Genomic DNA, 23,713 nt, shown 5'->3' with positions numbered 1-23,713 from the left:
CAGTTGGTTAGCAGCAGCATGTTTTTCTTAATGCATAAACTCACCACTACAGGATGTTGGTCTATACATGCGCTAGAACACACAGGCCTCAATGCTGTAAAAAGTGATAAGGGAGGGATTATGAATTATTCAATTACTGTAATAATTTTAATTTTATACAAGATGCAATAGGAATGATGTCAAATCTGGAGTTGAACTGTGTGTCACTGGTGCGGAAGCAGCCCCATCAAACTAATAAAAGAACTTAGCTCCTGGACCAAGATCTTAGCTGCTTTAAGCCAAGGAGGCAGATCCCTGTGTGTGTGTGTGTGTGTTCGCGCCTGGACTGAGGAACATTCCACATGCTATATGATTTTAGGGCCAACAGAAGCCCCAGGAACACAACTAAAAATCAAACTGTGTACTTTTGACCCATAGCCTGATGCTTTCTAGGATCTGTAATTTCTTTCTTTCTTTTTTTTTTTTTTTAGGATCTGTAATTTTTTTAACATCATACAAGTCAACAATTTAGATGAGCCATCAATACGACAGTGCTTTTCAATGTTGAATTTCTAGAGATGCCATTGGAAGTCCTCACTTGGGAGTGAGGCACACCTAACTCCAAACACAACAATAATAGTAAAAGAAACCCAGGCTCTAAAACAAGAGGTACATTTTTGAGGATCAGAAACAATTTAACACTCAAAAGTGGCGAGTGGGTATGAAGCTGCAGACCTTCCATACCTCCCACATCTGAACTGCTGCACACAAGGTTGGGTCCATTGTCAAGACTGCTGGTTGGCAAGCCCTATGGTGGTGGCGGAGGTATCTGCAAATATTTGGTAATTGTTTTGTCTCAAGCAGCCTTTTAAAATGTTTGAACGCCTCTTGTGAAGTTAGGCTGCAGGTCAGTTTCACAGTTTCCTATTTGCCGTGTTTGTTTTTGACTGAAGAGGGCCATTTGAATGTGCCCCTGCCACCTTCCTGCAGATGGGCAGCAATCCCTTCACACAATGGGGGACTCTGATTGCTTACCAAACACATTTCTGAACAGTGTGGACATATACTGGGTGCTCATGGTAGTTACTAATTCGTCACATTGATTCTACTCTCAGTGACATTGCACAACATTCTTCTATCAGTTTTCATTCTCTGTTTCTTCAGATTTTCCACTTGTGTGTTTCAACCCGAGATCTGGCCTCTCAGGTAGAAAAGCAGAGAAATGGATGAATTCACTGTCAAAACCATTGATTATTGTTTCCACATGACCAAATGTCCCTTCATATTAGCTAGTAAGTTATGCTGTACTTTAAAAAAAATTTTAGATGTTGATGGACCTTTATTTTATTCATTTATTTATATGTGGTGCTGAGAATTAAACCCACACACTCAGTGCCTCAGTCGTGCTGGGCAAGCGCTCGACCACTGAGCACAACCCCAGCCCTATATCGTACTTCTTTCCTTCACCTTGTATATCACTGATTACATCTGATTCATGATCTGCTTCATAGATGTTCTTGTACATGATTTGGGCTTATTTTTCCTTTTCATTAAATTTTTGAGGTGGCAAAGCTGACCCGTTTACTTTTTGAGTTTTTAAATTAAAAACCTTTTGGGGCTGGGGATGTGGCTCAAGTGGTAGCGCGCTCGCCGGGCATGCACGGGGCCCTGGGTTCGATCCTCAGCACCACATAAAAATAAAATAAAGATGTTGTGTCCACTGAAAACTAAAAAATAAATATTAAAAATTCTCTCTCTCTTTTAAAAAAAATTATTAAAAACCTTTTTTTTTCCCCCCAGTACTGAGGATTCAACCCAGAGTTCCTCTGCCACCCAGCCCTTTTTATTTTGACACAGGGTCTCATTAAGTTGCCCAGGCTCCTTGAACTTGGGATCCTTTTGCCTCAGCCTCCTGAGTAGCTGGGATGATAGGTGTGCCAGATGTCCAGCCTGACATTTTACTTTTAATACATGTTTACAAAATGTGAAAAAATTCTAATAGAACTTAAAAGATGGTTTAAATGGGGAGAAAAAAACCCACTAAGAATGTAGCCATTAGAGATGAGCAAATTTAGGCAAAACTGCTCATTCTACTAACACTATTCAAGACCTGAGCTAGGTGCAAAATATCATGCCAGGCACTGGAGAAAAACAGACAAAAATACCAGCCCTGCCCTTGAGGAGATGATTAAAGTGTAGGGTGGAAAAATCACACACATTTTCACAGATGAAATCCTAAACACTTCAGGCATTTACTTTCCCTGGGCTAAAATAAAAACACAGTGGAAGCCAGGTGTAGGAGATGAATTCAGATTTTCTAAGACTGGCCATGGTTGGAGACGGTGAGTCCTTCTGTCTGCCAGGTGTGGAATAATTACTTTAGGAAACTGCTGTTAACCTCAGCATTTCTTCCCCACCAGACTTTGTCCTCAGTTTAGAGAGAAAAAGAGTGAAATTACTAAGAATGGGCCTTAGATCGCTGTTTATCAAAGTCGGTGAAGACAGTGAAATTCAGCTAGAGAAGAGCACAACAAGAAGAGGATGGGCAGGTGACAGGCTCATAATCTTGAGAAGTGGAAAAGATAATGAGGTCAATTAGGGAAGCAAAGGAAGAAAGAAGACGCTCCAGACTGGACCCTGGCTGTTAGCATCACAGCGTCCTAGGGCTAGAAGGACCGTTTGAGGTCATCTTGTCTACTTAGCGACATGGAACCACAGAAGCTGTCTGACAGGAAAAGCAATGTGCCCAGTTTTGCAGATAATGCCATAGTCCAAGATTTCATCACAGAGGAAAGCCATCCCGGCAGAGCTGGCCCACTGGGTCTGCACAGCCATTACTAAGTCAATCAGCTTCAAAGTTCCAAGGCAGAGCTCTGCTTGGGTGTAAGGAGACCTCTGTCTTCAGTTTCTCAAGCATAACCTAATGCCCTTTAGATGACACAGCTAAAGGGAATGAAGGCCTTCTAACTCCCTGAACTTGAATCTTGTTCTCACTTGAAATTATTGTACTGTTCTATTTCTTCCTCTCCCCTTCTGAATACATCTACCTCTTTAAAAATGTTAAGAATGGCTTGATCTGCCTCACGCCCATCAGGATGGCTACTATCAAAACTCAGAAAATAACAAGTGTCAGGATGTGGAGTCATGGGACCCCTGGGGCAGTGGATGTGACTGTAAAATGGCAAAAGTGCTGTGGAAAACAGAATAGTGATTCTTCAAAGTTTAAACAATTACCACATGCCCTGGGAATTCCACCTCTGGGTATACACTCAGAAGAGGTCAAAACAGAATCTCAGAGTTATCTCTAATCTCAGCAGTATTATTCATAGTTGCTAAAATGCGAAAACAACCCAAGTGTCCCTCACGGATGAGGTTCATAGATAAGCAAAACATGGTACAGTACCTGCGATACAAGAGGGACTGTCAGCTTGAAAGGAGGGAAACTCACGTATGCTACATCATGGATGAATCCCGAGGGCCTGATGCTAAGTGAATTAGGCCAGTCACAAAAAGACAGATACTGTATGATTGCACTTTTATGACGTACTTAGAATAGTCAAGATCATCAAGATAGAAAGTAGAATGGTAGTTGCCAGGGCCCAAGGAAGAGGAGAAGATGTGCACTGTTGTTTACAGAGGGCGCAGAGTTCCAGTTTTACAAGATGAAATGAGTTCTGGACATGGGTATTGGTCATAGTTGCACAGCCTTATGAATGGATTGAATTCACTGAACTGAATTTTGTTGCTATTGTAGTAAAATACACATAAAATTAATTTTATGTGTATTTTACTACAATAGCAACAAAAATTAGGGGGACCCCCCCAAAAAACATCCCAGTCTAATGAAAGGGAGAAGGGCTTCTCCCTCCTGGGGCAGCATTGGGCCTGCTGCAAACTGTGCCCAAGGTGCTGTGCTGGATGCCAGGGCTGACGTGGTGGTGACTCCAGCCCTTGCGGGATGGGCCTGCCTGCAGTGGAAGATGAGGGGGTGACAAGGACCAGTAATCCAGCCCAGAATGTCAGAGAGGTGTTTGGTGGAGATCAGTGGTTTTGCTCATTCAGAAAAGGGAATGATTACTTCCAAGTGCTGCATGGGCGTAAATCATACAATCACGAAGGTCTGAAGGAGAGGTAGGACTTGGGTAGGTGCCCATAGGTTTGTGGGGTCAGAATTGACAGTGGAAAGTCATGCCGGTGGGTGAGTATGGTAGAGAAAATACATAGTGATTTGTAACTGGCGGGGGGGCCGGGGTAGGTGCACGGACCCGATTTGAATACTAGATATGCACAAATTTCATTGAATCCCTGCAGGTTTGTAGACCTTATGATCATTTAAATGCGTCAGTCTGCGGCGGCCTCAGGGTGGAAAGTCTGGAGGTGCAGGGAGTGGGCTCCTGGTTTTTCTCTACCCCCACTCCTGGGGCCTGTGCTTCACTCTGTCAGTCTAGGGACCATTTATGGTCCAGGGCAAGCATTCCTAGGTGTGTGTGTGTGGGGGGGGGGGGCTTTAGTGGACTGTTTCGCCTGGGTACCCATAAGTGGCCTGCCTGAAGCCTCCGCCGTCCATCCCATAGTCTAGAACGTCAATGTGTTAACAGGTTGGAGAAGGGAGGCCAGGTGGGCCAAGCTGGGCAGGGGAGAGGAGATGCCACCCACCGCTGTGCCTAGGCGAGCTTCGCAGCCTCCCAGCGGCTCCTCCTCTTCCCTGCGCCTCTCAGTGCTGAGGCACGTAGCTCTCCCAGCCTCCACCCTGTTGATATCCTTCCTTTTCACTTTAAATCATGCTGCCCATCCCACCTGTCCCCAGGACAAGCCATTCAGCTGCACTCCAACTCCTTTACCTATGGAGCAGCTGAAGCCACTTCTCGCTGGGCCTCACCCTGGTTGCAGAAGCGCGGCCCCCCCCAGCAGGGCGCGCGGGATGAGCCTGCCTTGAAACTGTCTTAATGCAAAACAGCACACACCTGCTAAAGGTAAGCCCCAACGCGAGCGGCTCCAGAGGGTCCGCTAGGGGCCACGAAGGGGCTTTGGGAAGATCGCGGAGGTGGCTTCGCGACCTTGTGAATGAGTTCATGCCTTGGAACCGTACCCTTCGAAATGGTCAAAAGCCGCACATTTTCTATTGCAGTGTCTCCTTTAACCACGACAAAAGTATTTGTAGACATCATCCCGGACGAACCCGTCCTGCCGACTCTGTTTTTCACGCTCATCTTCAGCGCTTTGTCTTGTTGGGAGAAAACGGCTGGGCCATTGGAGCCTGGCAGCCCCCTGCCTGTTGAAAGCCACCGGAGAGGCCCCAGGGCAGCAAGTCCCAGCTCCGGGACTGGAGGGTGGAGTCTGGCAGCACCCTAGACACTCGCTGCGGGCCCCGGCGGCGCTCCAGCTCCCTGGCGCCTCTCCCGGCAGCTTTCCCGCGCATGCGCCTGCGGGAGACCGCCAGGGCGCGCCTGCACCCCCAGTCGCGGTTTTCGCTTAAGTTTACTTAGGGGGCGGGGGAAGACTTTTAAAATGTAGAGTGACCAAAAAACAAACAAACAAACAAAAAAACTCTTTTAGAAATGTAGAGTGACAAAAAAAATCAAACTGACATAACAAAGGCATAATTTGAAAAGCTTCGCTTCTGCCCCCTTGTCATTTCCTGTTCCCCAATAGGAAATATCACCACGTCATCATCGTGTGGAGTCTTCCCATTTTTCCCTATCTTAGGCACATTTCCTATTACGACCTTTGCGTTATTTTAAATTCTCAGTTCCTTTTTCTTTGGGGCTCCTTCTCCTTTGTCACCAGCTCCAGGCTCCTCTTCAGGAGGCGGGAGGTAAAGGCTTGGAGCGTGTGGCCTTCTGGTCATTCCAGAGCCTTGCGGTTTGGGGCTGGAGCTCAGGGGACTTTCCGAGGGGGAAGCAGTCTCTGGTGTCATTTCCCAGTTTTTCCTTAGACCCAGAACAGAGCCTTCCAGGCAGTGCTCCCGTTTTAGGAGTGAGGATGCAATTCCCATGCAGTGGGAAACTGCCAGGTCAAGGGGCCAGGGGTTGGGTGGGAGCAATGCAGACCTGGTGGGTGCACGAGGGTCTGCAGTGAGCCCGGAGCTCTTCCATGTGCTCAGGACTGAGTGAGCTGGTGTCTTATGGTCAGACTTGGAGGGGAAGACAGTCTCAGATGTCAGGACGATTTAACCAATCCAAGCCTCTGGCCATCATTGGATTGAAGCCCAGGTTAAATCAGCCTGGGCATCTGAAATGATGAACTTGGAATTGTCCATCCACTGGGAGTCTTCAGGGAGGCCCATCGCCCTACCCCTCTCCCACTAGGCTGTGGCTGAGGTCCCCATATTGAGGCCCCATGGAGCTGGGACTTGCTTCTGTGGGGACTCTCGGTGGCTTTCAACAGGCAAGGGACTGCTGGGGCAGTTGGTGATAGGATAGAAAGGAAGATGGAGATCAAGTGGTTCCCCGAGGCTTGGGCAGGACTGGCCACACTAGGGAGCCAGGTGCACCAGGGACCATGGAGGGGAGTTTTCAAAAGGAGGGGTGACTTCTGCCTAGGTTGGGGCAGGGACCCTGGTTGGAAGTTCATCTCCTAAGCTCCAGGAAGAGTTCAGGGTTGCCCACCCAAGGAGTTAAGAGGCAGAAAGTGTCATCTTTGAGGATATTCATGACAAGTATGTTTATCCTGAATGTATTTGAATATGTTCATCAAACAACCTTTCCACAAATTTGGAGGACGTTGAGTTTTTCATAGCCTGTATGTAGTTGCTCTCAGTGATCTTGACCTTTAGCATCAAGAATAAGATAACTTCCTGCCTTCCCCTGCCTTCCTCTCACTCCCTACCTGGGACTCTGCCCGCCAGGGACGAGTTAGAGACTCAGCTCCACAGGTCACGTTACTGACACTGTGACGGGTCCAGTAGACATAGGTGGTTTGGAAAAGACCTCTCCCTTTGGTTGGGTCCCTGTGTTTGGGGAAGGATTCAGGGGACTTTGTTTGAGCTTGCATTGTTTAGTCCAGAACAAAAAGTATGGCGACAATATGACGAGGAATGTGCTCACAGGGTTTATTTTTTCCTGTCTAAAGAGCCCACTTCTGCCCTTCAGAGCAGGCCCAGGGCAAAGGCAAGCACACGGGAGCTGCCCTGGTGAGCCCTTCTTCCACTGGTGCCCACCACAGCCCAGGAGGGAGACGGAGGCAGAAGTGTGCAGGTGGTTAGTGGCGCCTGGTGGCACCACGGTAGGATGGCCGCCCATCTTCCTCCGCCGTGCAATTGGAGGGTGGCTTGAGGGTCTGGTGTAGAAGTTGGCCCCAAAGCCTTATTCCCATATTCCATCTGCCAGCACTGGTCAAGGTGCCTTAACTCGTTGAGGAGTTGAAGTCAATCTGTGGATGCAACGTCCCCCCTGCAACCAATAATTACCTAGAAAACTGGCCTGAATATGTCAGATGACCAGGGCCACCGCAGGGCTGCAGGTTGGCTTCACCATTTGGGAGGCTGGATAGAGAAAGAGAACCTTGATTTCACATCTTAGGAAGTTTATGTCCGTTGGAAGGAGGGGCTTACAGGAGCACAGGGTGGTTAGTCAGGGGAGAGGAGTTGCCTGTGGCCCCTGGGTTAGCCTTAGAGCTGCAGTGATGTTTCCTTCCCTGTGGAGCCTGGCAGGACGTGAGGTAGGAGGGAGGATTCAGGGCAGAGGAAGCCGGTCCCTTACAGCCAGCTCTGGCAGCCATTGGCACATGGCAGGGCCAGTCCTCCAGGTGGCTCTCCTTTGGTTTCCTAACTCTGAAGGCACAAGGTGTTCTGCATGGGTGCATGGGTGCATGGGTGCATGGGTGTACGAGTGCCTTCCCCTCCTTCCCTACCAGGTATCTGCCTCCCACCCTCTCCCCTAAGACGGTTGGAGTCCCGGCCCGTTCTTGTAGCAGGGAAGCCAGAGAGTATAGCAGGTTCTAAGTGAAGCCCAGCAGAGCCAGGAATAGGCTCACGGGAATCCAGGCTCACAGGAAAGGGCTAGAGGTCCTCTCTGTCCCCAGATCTGCTTTACAACCCAAGCACTGAACCTGGGAACCAGCCAAACTGAGAGCTGTGCATTGAGCTGGAAGACGAGAACCCCCTCTTTGCTTCAGCTCATTGGGGTGAATGCAGTTTCAGGCTGACAGGCATGTGGGTCACTCAGAGTCACAGACAGAGTCATTGGGGAGGGAGAGGTCCAAACGAAGAGGGAGGCAGAAGTGCACAGGGCGTTAGTCCTAGCAGTGCCTGGCTCGGGCAGGGAGAGGGGCTCAGTAAAGGCGTGAGCATGAGTAAAGGTGGAACGAGAGAGTGGAGCCCAGAGGAGCCTCCCACCCCGAAGCCTGAGCAAGCCCCACGTGGGCCCTGCTGCCCCTCTCGTGCAGATACAAGTCTGTCTACAAATCCTACAAATGGGAATAGTGACCTCGGGTGCCAGGCATCAGTTCACTAAATTTCACAACAGTGGACTCGGTAGACACTAGGATCTCAACTGACACAGAAAAGTTCAAAACATGGCCTGAAGTCCCGGGGTGAGTGGTGGAGCCAGGAAGATTCACACTGAACTTTCACTCGAATTCCAGCCCCTACCACCACCCTTAGATTGCTGCGTCTGCCAGAGAGAAAAGAGACGATGGCCTTGTGACCCAGGATCCCCTCCATCCCCTCTCTCGGCTGTCCCCTGCACAATGCCACCGGCTGGTGATGCCATCTGGAGGGTGCTGTGTGGCTGGGCTGGAGGATGGGGTGTTCCATGAGCACCCTGCTCTCCGGGAGGGCTCCCAGAGACGCACGTGCATGCAGAGAGGGTACAGACATCGGGGGAGGGTGAGGATGGGACGGTGCCGTGGTAAGATTTGCCTCAGGGCCTGGTTTCTGTTCCCAGAGGGCTGTGGTGACAGGGCTGCCCCCGAGGGTCAGGGGGGCGGCTGCTTCCTTTCTGATCACACGGCACTCTGGGGGGAGTCCTGGTTCTGCCCCTCCTAGCTGCTGTGCCGTCCTGGAAGTGCCCAGCATTGGACGACAGGGTTTGGGGACTCCTCTCCTGCATGGCACTCGGGTGTAGAACCCTGGGTGAGAGCGTTTATGGTGGAAGCACTTTCCCCTAGTCCCTGCTGAAACCCAGGGTCGGGGACAGCATAGGGTTGAGGACCCAGGTTGGCTTGATGTGACTTATGGGGCTGGTGGTCTCGAGAGACCCAGGGCTATCGGGGCGCGGGGCCTGTGGCCTTCAGCACTGCTTCCGCCTCCCTCGTCTTCCCTCCCTGAGGCTGAGGGAGGTCAAGGGATGCAGGGAGAAGCAGGGCCAGGGATGTGGCCCTGCCACCAAGCCCCAGCCAAGCCAATGTGCCTGGGGTGGCCCTGCCTCACCAGGGTGCCAGGTGTGGGTGGGTGGGAGGTGTTGGCTGCTCTGTAGGGGCAGAGAAGGTGGCTTGAGGATGGGACGGTGCCATGGTAAGATTTGCCTCAGGGCCTGGTTTCTGTTCCCAGAGGACTGTGGTGACAGAGCTGCAGCCAGCGTTCCCTGCACTGGGGTAAAGTTGTGCTCCCAGGGCTCAGGAAGGCCTGCTGCAGGTGCGGATTGCTCAGGCCAGGGTGCTTGCTGCCACCTGGCTCTAGTTATGGCTGCCATGACCCCGAGGTGGGGCGAGAGCCTCTCTCACACAGATGCAGACACACTCTGGCTTCATACCCGAGTTCTCTTTTTTGCATACAAAGTTATTTCCCATCACTACTCTATAAGGCTCCTGTTTTGTCATCTCTGCCCAACACACTTGGCTGTGGCCAGTGAGGCTCAGCATCACAGGCAGAACCTCTCAGCCTTGGGTTACAGTTAGCACAATCCCTCTCCCCCAAAGCAATCAATCCTCCCTGGATGTGAACTCCAGCAGAGCCCAGGAGGGGCTGCCTGAAGCAGGTGAGGCCTCATGTGAGCAGGAGAAGGAGAGCAAACGGACCTTCTGGGTGTTGAAATGGAGCATTCCCTCTAAAATCCACGCCCAGTTGCCCCTTCCCCGGGAGAAGAACGGAGAACCCTGTGGAGTTTCTATTTCAAATTTCTCATTTATTTTGACATTCACTTGGTTGTGACTCCAAGTTATCAAAGATGCAAGACAAGAAATCTGCAGGAGTAGTGAAGTGGAGGCCGAGAAAGATGGCGGAGAAGACGGGGCCCCGTCTCCTTCTCTTCTGTTCAGGGTTCAGTTTGAAGAGTGTATAAATGGTGTCCCATAGTAGACGCCACAGCTAACAGGACAGTGTGGCCGAGTGGGGTGAGCTTCCTTCTCCACGGGGCAGGCCTGTCACCGTCTGGGCCTGGAACATCTCCGCAGCGCAGCAAGGTCCCGGGTGGGGCTTTGAGGCAATGACTGGGTCCTGGGGGTTCAGGACTCACCCGTGGATTAATGATTTGATAGACTGATAGTTTGAATGGGTTTTCTGGGAACTGGTGAGAACTCTAGGCAGGTGGAGCGTGGCTGGAAGATGTAGGGCCCTGGGAATGTGGCCTCGGGGGCTGCTTCTGTCCCTGGCCCCTTCTTTCTCCCTGGCTCTGCTTCCCTCTGCCACACCCTTCCACCATAAGCCATGGAGCCCACTGACCATGGACTGAGACCTCTGATGGAGCCCAAATAAGCTTTTCCTCCTCTGAGTTCTGATCAAGTATCATTGGTCCCAATGACGAAAAGCTGACCTGCACAAGGCCCGGCAGCCACAGCGGGGCAAGCGAGCCTGAGCCTGGTTTGGAGCCTGTGCTCTGAGCAGTGAGGGCTGCAGAGGGAGGGCAGTGGCCTGCCTTCCAACACCCCAGACCTAGATTCGGACTTGGGTTAAGAGCAGTTAGGTTGGGCCAGCTGCCGGAGGAGACAGTGCTGTGGGATGCTTTGTCTTCAGGGGCCCCAACAGATCAGGGGCAAGCAGCGGGTGGTGGTGAGCTGGGTTGTGCTGATTCTTCCCAGGCAGGAGGTGCAACGGTGGAGTTGTTATTTTTGGTGGGGAAGGCTGTGGCCCTGGGGTCATCGGCCGTGGAATTGAAGGGGCGCAAGGCACCGGGGCTGGTCCTCAGGAAGCAGGGAGGGCGGCCAAGCCCAGCAGCTCACCACAGGGTTACATTCGCCCAGGAAAGGGATCAACGCCGTTCCCCTGCACTGGGAGACAAATCTCCCTGACCCAGCTGGAGCTGCTTCCTGGTGCAGAAGCCTTGCTCCCACCTGAGGAGGTCACTCCGTGGGGGTCAAACATGTCTGTCTGACATTTGGAATTCAGCCAGCCTCCCCGTACACAGGATCAGACAGCTGGGAGCACATCCATCCCCGTCAGGAGGAGGGCGAGAGGGAACAGCCAGGCTGCACCTGTTTTTAGGAAGCCCTCACTTCCTACAGCACTAGGGGGCCCTGAGACTTCACCCTCGTCTTCCTGGAGAAAATAGAGTCTCAGAGAAGTGACTGGTCCTAGAGCCAATGAGTGACCAAAATGTGGCCAGAGCCCAGGTCTTCTGCTTCTCAACCCAGTGCGCTTGGATTCCAGGTGGAGACGTGAGGTGGGCGTCCCCCTTCACGCTCCCTCCACTGTACCTACCCGTGTCCAATACGAGGATTTCAGCAGAGAGGCCAGCCTCATCCCGGTGCTGAAACATTCAGCGACTCAGGAGTGGGCAGGGGTTAGCTATGCCCTTAGAAGCGGGGACAGCCACCTTTTACTGCAGAAGCTACTGGAAATTGCATCAGATGTATGACTTAAAAAGCATAAGGCCACTGCAGGGTGGTAAGCAGGACTTGAACTTGGGACTAGAGTGAAACAGCAATAAATGTCCCACCAGCAGGAGACCGGAGAGTGAGGTGGCCAGGGAGGGCAGCAAGCACAAAAGTCAATGGCCAAGACACACCTGATCCTCAGAAGCCCTCTAGTGCTCGGGAGAGCTGTTGCTCCCTGTGGGACAAAATGATCTGGTGACACGGGTGGATGCCCAAGTGGAGTCCCTGGCTTCTGGAGGAGCTTGTGGGGGCCGCTTCAGTCACTGCAGCATTGCCCCCACGGACTCCAGGCTCTTCCTGGACCTTCTGTCTGGTTGCCATAGGGACTGGCCCCCTAATCACCTCCTGGGGGCTGGGGCTGGGGCTCAGTGGTGGAGCGCTTGCCTGGCACATGGGAGGCACTGGGTTTGATCCTCAGCCACCCATAAAAATAAATAAAGGTATTGTGTTCATCTATAACTAAAAAACAATTTTAAAATGTCACCTCTGTTCTTGCTGCTTTTCTTGCTCATTGTCGTCCCTGGACGCTTGTCCTGGGCAGCTATTACTGACTGTGACAAAGCCCTCAGTGCCTGCTGCTGGTGACTGGTGCGTGTGCACCTGGGGAAAGGAACGCACACCTCCCCACAGCACTGTGGCCATGCATGGCGCTAAGCGAGGTGGACCAGGGCCTGGGAGGACCAGAGGGATCTCAGAGCTAAGCTTCTAGGAACAATTTGAAAGGCTTCTCCAGCAGGGGGCAGCTGGTTCCTAGGGCAGAGAAAGGATGCGGTGGGGGAGGGGGTTGAACAGGGATATTCGATGCAGACCCTACATAACCCATGCCACGACCTTTAAGGTCAGCTCGGTGTTCCGTGGGGTGGCGGTGCAGAGGCAGGTGTGGGACGTTCAGTCATAACAGGCCCAGCAGAGCCGCTCCAGGGACAGTACTAGCTCTGGCCCCAAGGTAGAAAACTGGACTGTGAACGAGCTCCTGGCTGACCCCAGCATGCAGGCCTCACCTTCCCTGCCCTCCCCAACTTCGGGGTGTCCAGTCCTCGCTTCTCTCCTTGCCCTCTGTCCCCCTTTCTTCTGGACATGGCCGCTTCATCTCCCACAGGCTCCAGAGGCCCCTAGAGCCGTGTTCCCTGGGGCTCCTTTGCCCAGCCAGCAGAGCCGGGGCTTGGGGATCCCGGAAGGGGTTGTGGTGATGCAGGGGGTGGTCAGAGGGGAGTCAGAGAGAAACTGGGGGAGCGGCAAGGCCAGCCTATCAGATGGGCCCCCACCTGTGAGCCACGGGGCGGCGGGAGCCGGGCCTGCCCTGGTTCTCAAAGCACTCAACAGCTCAACCTGGCGAGCCCTCCGCCGTGGAGCAAGAAAGGCCAAAGAAACGAGGAGTCTCCGTGGGGCTGTTGGAGGGCCACTGGCCGCCTCCTCTGCTCCCCCGGGTGGCAGCGTTGGTGTGTGTGCTGGCTGGGGTGGACGGGGTCACACGTCTGTACTAATAGCCCTTGGATTGGTGAAGGCCTCACGCCCAGAGCCTGGCCAGGTCACCGGGTAACTCTGGGGCGGTGCCAGTTTGAGGGATGGGGGTCCCCCCTCCTTGTAGCAAACGGGAGCAAAGGAGAGCCTCTCGCCTCCACCCCCGTTGGGCACCATGTCAGCTGTCCGTATGTAGAAGGGGGCGTGGTAAGGGGAGCAGGTGGTGCAGTGGCCGGCGGCCACCCCGCACGGCTGGCTGCAGGGCTCGCCGGTGAGAGGTGCCAGGCTGCCTCTGCCGTCCAGGGCTCGGGAGCTGCAGGCATTGCAGGTGGGGCCCCTGGGGGGGGCGGGAAGGCCATGCTCCTCCTCTTCGTCCTCCTCCTGGTCTGCATCTTCAGCTGTGCTCTTCTTGCAGCAGTAATACTGCAGGGAGGGGACAGAGATGGCTGAGAGGTGGTGCCCGCCCGCCCCGTGTACACCTGGCCTTTTCTCTCCCTGTGGCTCAGTGCAGTAACTCCAGGCTACGGTTGAGGAGGGCCGAGAGAAGGACACACATCTCAAGTGGAAGGCAGGGCTGAGGGCTTTCCAGTAGTGGCTCCCAGAGTATCCCCCGAAGGGTGGCCTTCCCACCTCTCCCGAAACCTCAGGTGAATGTGATGACCCAGGGTCTCCTGGCCACTCCCTGGGTGCCTGAAGGGTGCAGAGGGTGGTGCGTGGCTCCCTTCCGACCACCCACAGCTCCCAGCCTCCTGGACTTAGGTCTCCTACACTCCATGGCTTTGGGCTTTGTTGGGCCCAAAGTGGGCTTCCAGTTTTCTGCCCCCATAATGAAGTGGTTTGCCGGTGGCCGGGCAGCCTCCAGCCACAGGCCCAGGGGACTGACCTGGAGCCTACAGTAGCACAGGACGGCGATGATGCAGAGGAGGATCACCGTAGCTAGGATTCCGCCAGTGATCACGACCGTTCCCGCGGTCATCCGCCCGATGCCCCATCCAACTCTGCAAAGACACGTGCAGGGGGTGAGGCGCAGGGGACCTGAGGGCAGCAGAAGCTGGGAGGGCCTCAGCGCCCTGGGGCCTGAGATTGGCAGGGGCTGGGGCTGGGGCTGGGGCCAGCCTGAGCTGGGGTGAGTGAGAGCTGTTGCTCCCCGTGGAATAAAATGAGCTGGTGACGCAGGTGGGTGTCTGAGTAGAGGACTGGCCTCTAGAAGAGCTCGTGGGGACAGCTTCCATCACTGTAGCATCACCCCACGGACTCCAGGGAGGAGGCGGGTGCTAATTCTGCTCCCCGTTTCCAATGTCACAGGTTCTTATTGTTTCCTCCTCAGTCCTCTTGCCCCCATTCCTGTCTCCCTACCTCCTTCTTGACCTCCCTGGCCCCATGGTTCCAATACCGGCCTCTGTAGGGGGCTGAGGCTCTGGCCACGGGAGGCCTTCATTGCTCACAGGGACAGTTTGGGATGGTCACTAACCATCCCTGTTCCATACAGGAGGAGCTGAGGCCCGATGGATCGGCTGGGATTCTGCCCAGTCCGTTTCCCCCGAGGACCTGTCCTTACTGCTGCTCCCCTGGGTACAGACACTGATGGTCCTGGCTCTTCCCCTGCTCAAGCCCACATTCCTTTTGGGGGCAACTCTCCTCGCCTTCAGTTGATGGTAAACAAAGCGAGTGAGACCAGAGGGAGTGGGTGGGCCACGCCCAGGCTCCTGGAAGGCTGTGTCCAGGCTGGGAGACTGGTCCTGCCGATGTACAGGGGGAGGCAAGCTCCAGTAAGGGGCTGCCCGGGCCTCCCAGGGAACTGGCCGGTGGGGTGTCCGGAGGATGGAAGAATGACTGTAAGCACTTACGTTCAGTAAAGGGAACGGTGACCTGCAAGACAAAAAAGGGACAGAGATGTTGGGAGAAGAGTGTCACCCATTGCAGAAGGCCCTGAGGGCGAGCTAGTCCCTCATCTCCACCTGCTCTCGTTCTCTCATCAGCAAGCCCACAGGGCCCAATGCAGGACTCCAGGTGGGTCTCCAACTGCCAGTAGATGTCCATTCCACTTGGAAATCCCCACTGTCACCCCAAACTCAATTAGGACAAGCTAAAGCCATCACTCTGCTCTCCACACAGGCACCCCACCTCTGAGCGTCGTCCCGGGGGTCCCAGCAGGGCTTCTCTGAAGGGCGTGGCAGGCTGTTCCTTCCTCAAGTGGGGGCCAGACCTCACCAGCACGCTGCTCACCAAGCTGGGCATCCTGTGTGTTCACCAGGAGGAGGAGGTACCTTTTCCTTCACCCAAAGACACCTCCTGTCCTCCGCTCTGCTCTGGAGGGCTCCTTCCTCACAGCAGCACTGTTCTCAATTCACTTAGGGGTGCTGAGCAGCCTCATTGCTGCCTGTGGTCTGTGGACCAGGCCTGGGCATCCTGGGGGAGCTGGCTGGAAACGTGGTCCCCCCTGAGGCCTAAGAGCTGGAGTCTGCCTCTTGACAAGGTCTCAAGGGGGTTCAGTTATACATTAGTTTGATGGAGCCATAGGATGTGCTCCTAGTCGCTCAGACTTTAAAATCCTTAGGGTCTTCTGTTCTCCACCGCACCGAGTCAGGGCCCTGCATCTCAGGCCCGCACTGACGCGATGGCTTTCCTAACGGGTTTTCTTCTTCCCACCAGGCCCCCCTTCCCCTCTGTGGCTCCAGCGCCTTCCCTACATCCCACTGTCTGCAGGGTACATTTATCTGGGCACAGACTTTCGTGAGGAGCTTCAAGGCCTCTGCCCTCCCCTCCCTCCCATGTGTCATTACCAATTCACCGTTCCCTCCAGTTCCCCCACGTGGCGCCTCGGCCCCGTCAGGTAGCCCCGGTTCCTAGGAAGCTTATAGCTTAGTGATGAAGACACTCAGCACATCCTCTGACATGGAGTGAGACAGGCAGCCACGTCACAGTCCTGGGGCCTGGGGACACCAGAAGGGCAACTGTGAAGTGGGGAGGTGTGCCACGATTGATGAGTGGGAGACAGGTGGACAGGGAAGAAAGAAGAGTCCAGAGGGAGAAGCACCTGGACTTTGGGGTAGTAGGGTTCCAGAAGTGTAAGGGTAGGCGTGTAGCTGGAGCGACTATAGGCAAGGCACAAAATTGGGACTTACATTGTGCAGATGAAGGGGGTTCCCTAGGGGCTTTCATGGAGAAGTGCATCATCTCCACCTGTTCAAATCCCGCCCATCCTTCAAGGCTGCAGAAGCCTTCCTCATCTTCCCCGTCCCTGCTCTCCCAGTTCTGGACTCCACTGCAATGCCTTTTCCCATGTTCCTTCTTCAAATTCTGCCTCAGGGGGATGCTAGTGGACTTTTAGCGTGGGGATATCTTGACTCCTCCACTAAACTGCCAGTCCTCTGCACTCAGGGGTTGTGTCTTAGATTGCTTCCTTTACCCCCCACCCCCCAGCATCATGCATATGCATCCTGTGCAGAAGAGTGGGAAGATCATTTCACTGTGTAGCATGTCACAGGCCTGGCAGTTATTACTTCAATGTTCCACCAGGGGGCAGAAAATCGCAGCTCTCAGCTTAATCCCATCTGCAAACTGTTCAAGATCAACTTGACTTTGCCCAGATGCATAGTGGGCCAGGCTTTGGGGATTCACTGAGGCATCTAGTGGGGGAAAGATTAACCTCTGGCCAGAGAGAATTGATGTGATTTCACTACATCATCACTTTATCCTGCCCTGTTTCCCGGCATGCTCACGCCGAGGGCTGCTGAGGCGCCCTGTAAGGTCATGACTGGTGACAGACCAGGATGCAGCAGACCCAGGTCATCATGCCGGGGATTCCTGACTCAGAGAAACTCAGATAATCAGTGTGTGTCGTTTTAAGCTGCTAGGTTTGTCGTAACTAATACACGTCCCTGAAAATCTCACAAAGACTCCACAATGCGGGAGGGGCAGCCTAGGTCACAGGACGGCAAGTGTCTGAGCCAGGATGCCAGGGTCAGGCGGTGGGGTTTCCGTCAAGCCGGCTGCTTCTTGGGGAGCTTTGTGAGAAGGAGGAGGAGTCCCTGTGTTTCTGCCCAAGCCCTCGCAGGTCTGGGGCACAATGACTCAGTGGGGACCATGTCCAGGACCAAGACTTTCTGAAGCTCCCTCTCCATCCAGCTTCCTCCCCACTCAGGTCCCCGACACTTGTCTGTGGGGGTGGAGGGTTGGCTGGTGCCTTCACTTACGTGAAACAGCTGGAGCAGCGGTGGCTCAGTCACACAGGCTGCACCTGTGCAAATAGTGGTTGGGGGTTCCTCATGGCCAAGGGCATCAGTCCCTGCCAGAGAAGAAAGAGGAAGGTCAGTGGAGGCTAGACATAGAGGCTGGGGGGACAGACAGGCTGGAGCACTAGGTCATGACCTGACCCTCGGTGGAAGTCTCCCAAGGGCTTTGCTTCTTGGCCCCCCCCCCCATGGTTGTCTTGGCCTCTGAGAACCTGGGGAGACTCATAAGGTGGTATCAGGTCCCATCGTCATTTCCTTCCCTCTGTGCTGCTGTCTGGACCCCTCACACCTTGGCCAGAAGCTGGAGGCCAGAGGATAGACATGGTGCCTCAAGGACTGGCAGGCCTGTGGCCAGCAGGTGCCAGGAGCAGAGCTTTGGGAGCAGCTCCGGAGGCAGCCGGCCACCTGCAGAGCGGCCTCAGTCCTTCCCTTCCAGGCCTCCCAGTCCCGCACCCTGGCCTCCTTTCCCTAGGAGTCTCTTGCTGCTGGGAACACGGGTCCTGTGTGCTTGGAGGTTACAGCAGGGCTCTTCCTACCCAGTCGTGAGCGACGTCAGAAGACCCAGGAGAGTGGGACAAGTCCTGAGCGCTGGCGGTGTGCAAGCTGCACAGCGGAATGTAAGAACATCTGTTTCAGGATCCACAAACCCACCTCTGTCCCCCATAAAAGCAGGTGGGTCATTCACCTGGTGAAGAACTGGGGAGGAAGACTTTCCAGGCAGAGTGGCTGCTGAGTTGTGAATCCCTCCCTCCAACGAGGGGGGAGGACCAGGGCTGGCCCCGGGGTGACCGGCATCCCACCCAGTGGGGCCAGTCAGAAATCCCAGCGGAAGAGGCTGAAGGTGGGTCCCCAAATGCCTGGGGCTGAGCAAAAGTGGCCAGGGACCCTGTGAATGGAGACGGGGTGTTTGCCTGGGTTAAGGGAACTGTAGGAGAGAGGGGCACAACAGGGAATCTCAGGGGGCACCCCACCCCGCCCCATTCACAAGAGCAAGGGCCAGTTTTAAGGTCTTTCCAGCTCTCGGTATCAGAACCCCACGATTTCTATCCTGTCAGGTCTAAAGCCAGTGCAGTTAGGGAGGGAAAGTGGGGGTGGGGTGGGGGTGGTGTCAGACAGCAGAGGGACCTGTGTCACCTCCTCCCCAGCTGCTTCCAGCCTTAAGCAGAGCCAGACCCAAAGAAGGGAGAAGACTGGAGGTGCCGATTGCCACTCAGGACTGGCGTTCTAGTCTCCAGGTTCAGACTGCATCTGTGACTTAAACTAGCTGGAAGAGAATCCCCCACCCAGGAGTAAGAGAGCAGAGGGGCTGGCCAGGTTTCTCCCACCGAATACATTTTAAATTAAAGGAAAACTTGGGGGGGGGTTGCCTTTGGGGCACAAACCATGTGTCATTCTCGCTTACTGTACTAATGACTTATAGAAAAACAACTCATGAAATGTAAGGACTGTAAGAGGTCTGGCCCAATATCTTTATTTCTACATGAAGAAATCAAGTTCAAAGAGGTCAAGGGACTTGCTTAACAAGAGAGAGACGGAGCTAGAGAGATCGGGGACTAGACTCCTGAACCCAGGGCTGCTATCGCTCCTTCCAGAAGGTCTACACTTACTTCACCACGCGCCCCTAACGTAGGGTTTCTCAAATGGGCTTGATAGTGACAATCACCTGAGCCACATGTTAAAAACAGACCCCAGCCAGGTGAAGTGGTGCAAGCTGTATTTCCAGCTCTGGAGGCCGAGGCAGGAGAATCGCAAGTTTGAGGCCAGGCGCAGCAACTTTAGCAAGACCCTAAGCAACTTAGTGAAGCCCTGTCTTGCCCACAGCAAGACTGGCTTTGAATTCTGTGTCCTTTAGGCAAGTGGGCCAGAGGTCAGGAGGAGGAAGGGAGTCTAAGAAGAGTCAAGGGCACATCCGTCTGGGGATGGCACCCGTAAGGAGGTCAGGATGGGAGGGCCCCAGAGGCATTCCGCCAGCAGAGGCTGGGAGGGACGTTAAAAGCCACCGTGATAGAACGTCTTCCACTCTGCTCTCTCTGAAGGACCCTCAGTGACTCAGGGTCACTGGATTAGAGTCACAGAGTCACCTCACCTCCCAGCCTGGGCAGACACTGGCAGGAAACGCAGCAGCCACTGCCCAGCATGTGTGATGGACAGGCACTGCCCTGCGCCCCGTGGCCCCGGGGAACGTGGGTGATCGAGTGGGCCTCTGTGCCAGCCATCTCAGGGTCTTCTGACCCAATTAGGCCTTCCAACCGCTTATCAACTCAAATGGACCGGCAGGTTAGCGCCCCAGAGAAGAGGAGCTGCGTCACCCCTTGTTACCCGTCTTCTCAGACCTCGGTCCTCAGGCAAAGCCGGCAGAGGGGAGGAAAGAAAAGGGTCCTTTCCCTTTGATCGTGTCTCTGCCCACTTCCAAGCCCCGACTAGAGAATGAGCGTTGGAAGAGGTGGTGACCGCACAGGTCCCTTTGCCCCAGATAGGCAATCACAGCAGCTCCCGAGAGCGCTGTGTGAGAAGGAGCCTCTCTAGGAGACGGGGAACTCTTGCAAATCACCAAAGGCAAAAGACCCAAGGACGTGGATGTGATGATGGGCCAGGGGCAGGTGGTTTTCAGAAGGGGTGACAGGAGAATTAAGAAGAGGGGGAGCTACATGGCAGCTAGGTAAGATCCCAGGTGACTGTCTCCCCACAGACACTCCAAGTTGGATGGACAGTCATGCCTTCTAATACGGAAACAGTGACGGCACACCAATCGCAGACTCCTACAGACCCCCACCTGGACACCATCCAGTGCTGAAGCAGTGGAAGTGACCAGTGCCAGAAAGCTCAGAGAGAATAAGCAGCCCGCAGAGAAGGTCCGGGAAGACAGGTACCACCAAAGCTGGAAGAGGGAGACTGGAGCACACCTGATCCTTCAACGCCCAGACCCCATCGCACACCAGTAAACATCTGGAGCTTTCAGGAAACCATGATCCAACCTAATATTCAAAATGTAGTGCCCAGAGAGCCGGGCATGGTGGTGCATGCCTGTAACCCCAGCGACTTGGAAGGCTGAGGCAGGAGGATCACGAGTTCAAAGCCAGCCTCAGCAACTTAGCAAAACCCTGTTTCTAAATAAAATATAAAAAACAGGGCTGGGGACGTGGCTCAGTGGTCAAGTGCCCCTGGGTTCCTTCAATCCCTAGTACCAAAAAAAAAAAAAAAAGATAGTACCCAGAAACTGATCAACTAATAACCAGTTTGGGAGAACCCAGAGAATTTAAAACAGTTTTACTGTGTGAGTGTGGGGGTGGTTCCTGAGGACTGAACTCAGAGGAACTCCACCACTGGTGGCTGCCTAAGGAAAGAGGGGAACGAATGCAGAGGTGAGAATAAAAGAGAAAAAGAAAATAAGAGAGGGGCTTTTCATGGAGCCGTGATGAAAGGTGTGCTCTGCTCTGAGGAGTGTAATTACTTGGTCTTTTTTCTGCATCTCAGATCCAACCCAAACCAAAAGAGAATGAAGAGGCCCTCACCTCCCCCAGGGATGGACTCCACATTGCATGTTCTTCTTTGGCCTTCCTCAGGCCTGCTGCCCTGAGGTGCCTGTGTGGATTAATACACTGGTGTCCTGTGGGTACACTTCCTCCTTCACTAGCTTACAGGCCATTTGCAGGCTGAGATCTTGTGCCTTTTTACTAAGGTCCACTCCGGTTCTCTGGTGTTTTGCACATTTTGGATGCAGGAATGACTGGGTCTGCTGGGAAAGCCGTTTTCCATGCCGAGTGCTGCTCCCAGAGAGCCTTCTAGTCTGTCCTGCTTAGCTGTGTGTAGCCGAAAGAGCACTGGGCTGCGAGGCCCATAATCTGGCCTGATTCTACCTTCCTCGCCCATTAGCTGCATGACTTTGGGCAACTAAGGATCTCTTTCTTTGCAAAAGGGAGATCAATAATATCCCTTTTTAATGGGATGAGGGTTCCACGGGGAATGTGGGGAGGGGGTCAGTTAAAAGTCATGCCACTCTCTAGGAGGGGTGCTGTTGCCCCTCTGTGCTTAGAGGCAGAGATGGTTATGAAAACAGTGGCCCTTGAGACAGACTTTGGGCTTCTTCTGAGCAGATCCTACCTCGATCCTGCAGAACAGGTGACCCCAGATCTCAGCTGAGCGGTGCCTGAGCAGAGGCGGGGGAGAACTGCCGTCCCCTTTCCTTCTGTCCTTGACCCTGCTCAGGTCAGAGTGCGTCCTGGGGCTGGCATCAAGACTCTGACTGACACTCTAGCTGGGACCTCTGAGCCTCGGCACACTCGGAACACACGCTGCCGTTCCCTGTCACGGGCCGCCCGTGGGCCGAGCCGCCCGTGGGCCGTGTGTGGACTGTTGCCCATCGCAGCCAAGTGAGGGGCGAGGCCTGGCCCCGGAACTCCCTGTCAGGGACCGATCACCTGAGGCAGGTGAGCCTCCCCCAGGGCTCTGCCGAGGATCCCACGCAGCACCTGAGAGGGGTGTGACCTGCCAAGATGCCAGTCACAAGACACCACAAAGAAAGTCTGCCCCTGAAACTCATCTCCGCCTTTGATGTCCCTGTTATAAAATAAACCAAACACGGGCTCAGACCCGCTTTCCAGAGTGGAAGCTTGACCCTTAAGGTCACAGAGCCGTCTTGCCCTCAGTTCCCAGGTTCCTTCTGTGTTGTGGGGTGTTTCATCGTATCTCTTCACGCCAGGGAAGCCCCAAATCCCCAGCTCACGCGGGACCCGGGTGAGTGGCGTAAGATGGCAATTCCCTTTATCTACTCCTTGTTCACTAGTTACTGAGCGTGAAGGGAGGTATGGAGCTCTTGGGGGCAGTCGCGGCTGGCCTCCTGGAGGCCTCTGCAGGGCCAGGCTGAACCCACGTCTTCCCTGACTGCGGTGACAAGGCTCAGGCTGCTCTGCACGTCCCCTCCGTGGAGGCCGCACTGGCCACAGAAGAAGAGTGGGCACAGGTGCGTGGGAGCCCTGCGCTGGCAGAGCCCGAGAACCAGCTCGGGTTGGGTTGGGAGGGGTGTGACCCTGTGAAGCCCCTGAGCCCCCTGCTGTGTGACGACGCTGCCCAGTGAATCGCCAGCCCCAGATCATGGCAGATATTCAATACAGATTTGTCCAAAGGAGAAACGAGTCAGTCAAGGCACACCAGGTTCCGGGAGTCCTGCGTGTCACCACCCATCTGTCACCTCTGCAAAGCACCTCAAGGGCACTTCAAGCTCCACCTCTCCGCCACCTCTGACACCCCTCTCCTGGCCTCTGTGGGCTCTCTTCCTGAAACCCAGCTTGGTCACAGTCTGTATGACACCCCGGACCTGCGCAGGTGTCCTTTCAGGTGAGTGTGGGCTGCTGTCTGCTGCTCTTCAGGTCCTGGGGGAGGAAGGGTTGCAGCAGCAAACCTGTGAAGGGCTCGGTTCCCGGACTCACTTTGTTTCCCTTTCTCTTTTCCTAGGACGCTCGCTGGAGCAGCCGACGGCCTCTCTGGGCTTCATCCCGTTTGGCCCCCGAGCGTGGACATTTCTGATTTCTCTTATTTTATGGAAAACATTAAAGTTCAGAAGGTGATTTGGCCAAGGTCACAGGGCTATTTCAGGGAGACCCGGGACTCCCTGTCCCCACTCTTTCCAGAACCAGTACAGCTGTTGCCACGTGAGGAACCCGTGGGGCGGCCCATCTGTGTGCTGACCCCGCTCTCCTAGCCCATGTCCATGCTTTGCTGGCCTCACCACGTGGCCTCAGTTGCTAACCTTTGGCAGGAGGGCTGAGGCCACCACAGCCGGGTGCTGTGGAGCAGGGTTCCCATTTCATCAGGAAACGGTGTTGCTGCTCATGTTCGGGTTTCTCTGACTGTCCTTGACATCTGCCCTTGTTTGGCAAGTGCTCAGGCAGCAGGCGTCCAGTGACGGTTACGCAGGCTCCTTAGAACAGAACCTCCACCCGGCTTGCTTCTCCTCTGGGGCAAGATGTCAGCAGAGTGGAGGACCCAGCTGAGAACTCAGGCTGCTGAAGGGACAGAGCTTGACCTCTGCGGCTATTGAGTAAGGAGAGGCCTGGCACCAGGCTGAGGTGGCCAGAGGAGCCAGCTCTAAGGACTGGTCACAAGCAGAGGGCCGTCGGACTCAGGCTTTCCAAGAGGGCCAGGATTTGAGGCAGGGGAGAGGACTGTACCCAAGGAAATTGAAACCAAGCCCAAGGTCATTCTCCCTGAAGGACATACCAAGTCCTGCCAGGAGGTTTGGGGACGGCACTCACAAGGCGTGGGGGCTGGGGAGCATTGCTGGTCCCCTC

The 23,713-nt window shown here is 54.4% G+C and overlaps 1 protein-coding gene and 1 long non-coding RNA gene across 3 annotated transcripts in view; one reads left to right on the top strand and one right to left on the bottom strand.

The window, feature by feature from the left end:
- Positions 1-4,501: 4,501 nt before the first annotated feature.
- Positions 4,502-23,602, top strand: LOC144367130 (uncharacterized). Of its 2 annotated transcripts, XR_013426405.1 has the most exons (4): positions 4,502-4,952; positions 20,116-22,386; positions 22,538-22,760; positions 22,878-23,602. It is a non-coding gene; the product is annotated as an uncharacterized LOC144367130 (long non-coding RNA). The 2 variants fall into 2 exon arrangements; XR_013426404.1 differs by lacking the exon at positions 4,502-4,952 and having other exon boundaries at positions 13,579-22,386.
- The window catches only part of LOC101977149 (protein FAM163A), a 61,416-nt gene continuing 47,725 nt past the window's right edge, over positions 10,023-23,713 (bottom strand). Inside the window, exons 2-5 of the mRNA XM_005319752.4 lie at positions 17,388-17,479; positions 15,039-15,060; positions 14,075-14,189; positions 10,023-13,614 (exon numbers count right to left, since the gene is read on the bottom strand). Of these exons, the coding sequence (XP_005319809.1) occupies positions 13,198-13,614; positions 14,075-14,167 (510 nt within the window). The 5' untranslated portion in view covers positions 14,168-14,189; positions 15,039-15,060; positions 17,388-17,479 and the 3' untranslated portion in view covers positions 10,023-13,197. The remainder of the gene's footprint in view (positions 13,615-14,074; positions 14,190-15,038; positions 15,061-17,387; positions 17,480-23,713) is intronic.

Source organism: Ictidomys tridecemlineatus, chromosome 10 (assembly GCF_052094955.1).
Source record: "Ictidomys tridecemlineatus isolate mIctTri1 chromosome 10, mIctTri1.hap1, whole genome shotgun sequence".
Lineage (NCBI taxonomy): Eukaryota > Metazoa > Chordata > Mammalia > Rodentia > Sciuridae > Ictidomys > Ictidomys tridecemlineatus.
This window is presented reverse-complemented; position numbering and strand designations above follow the sequence as displayed.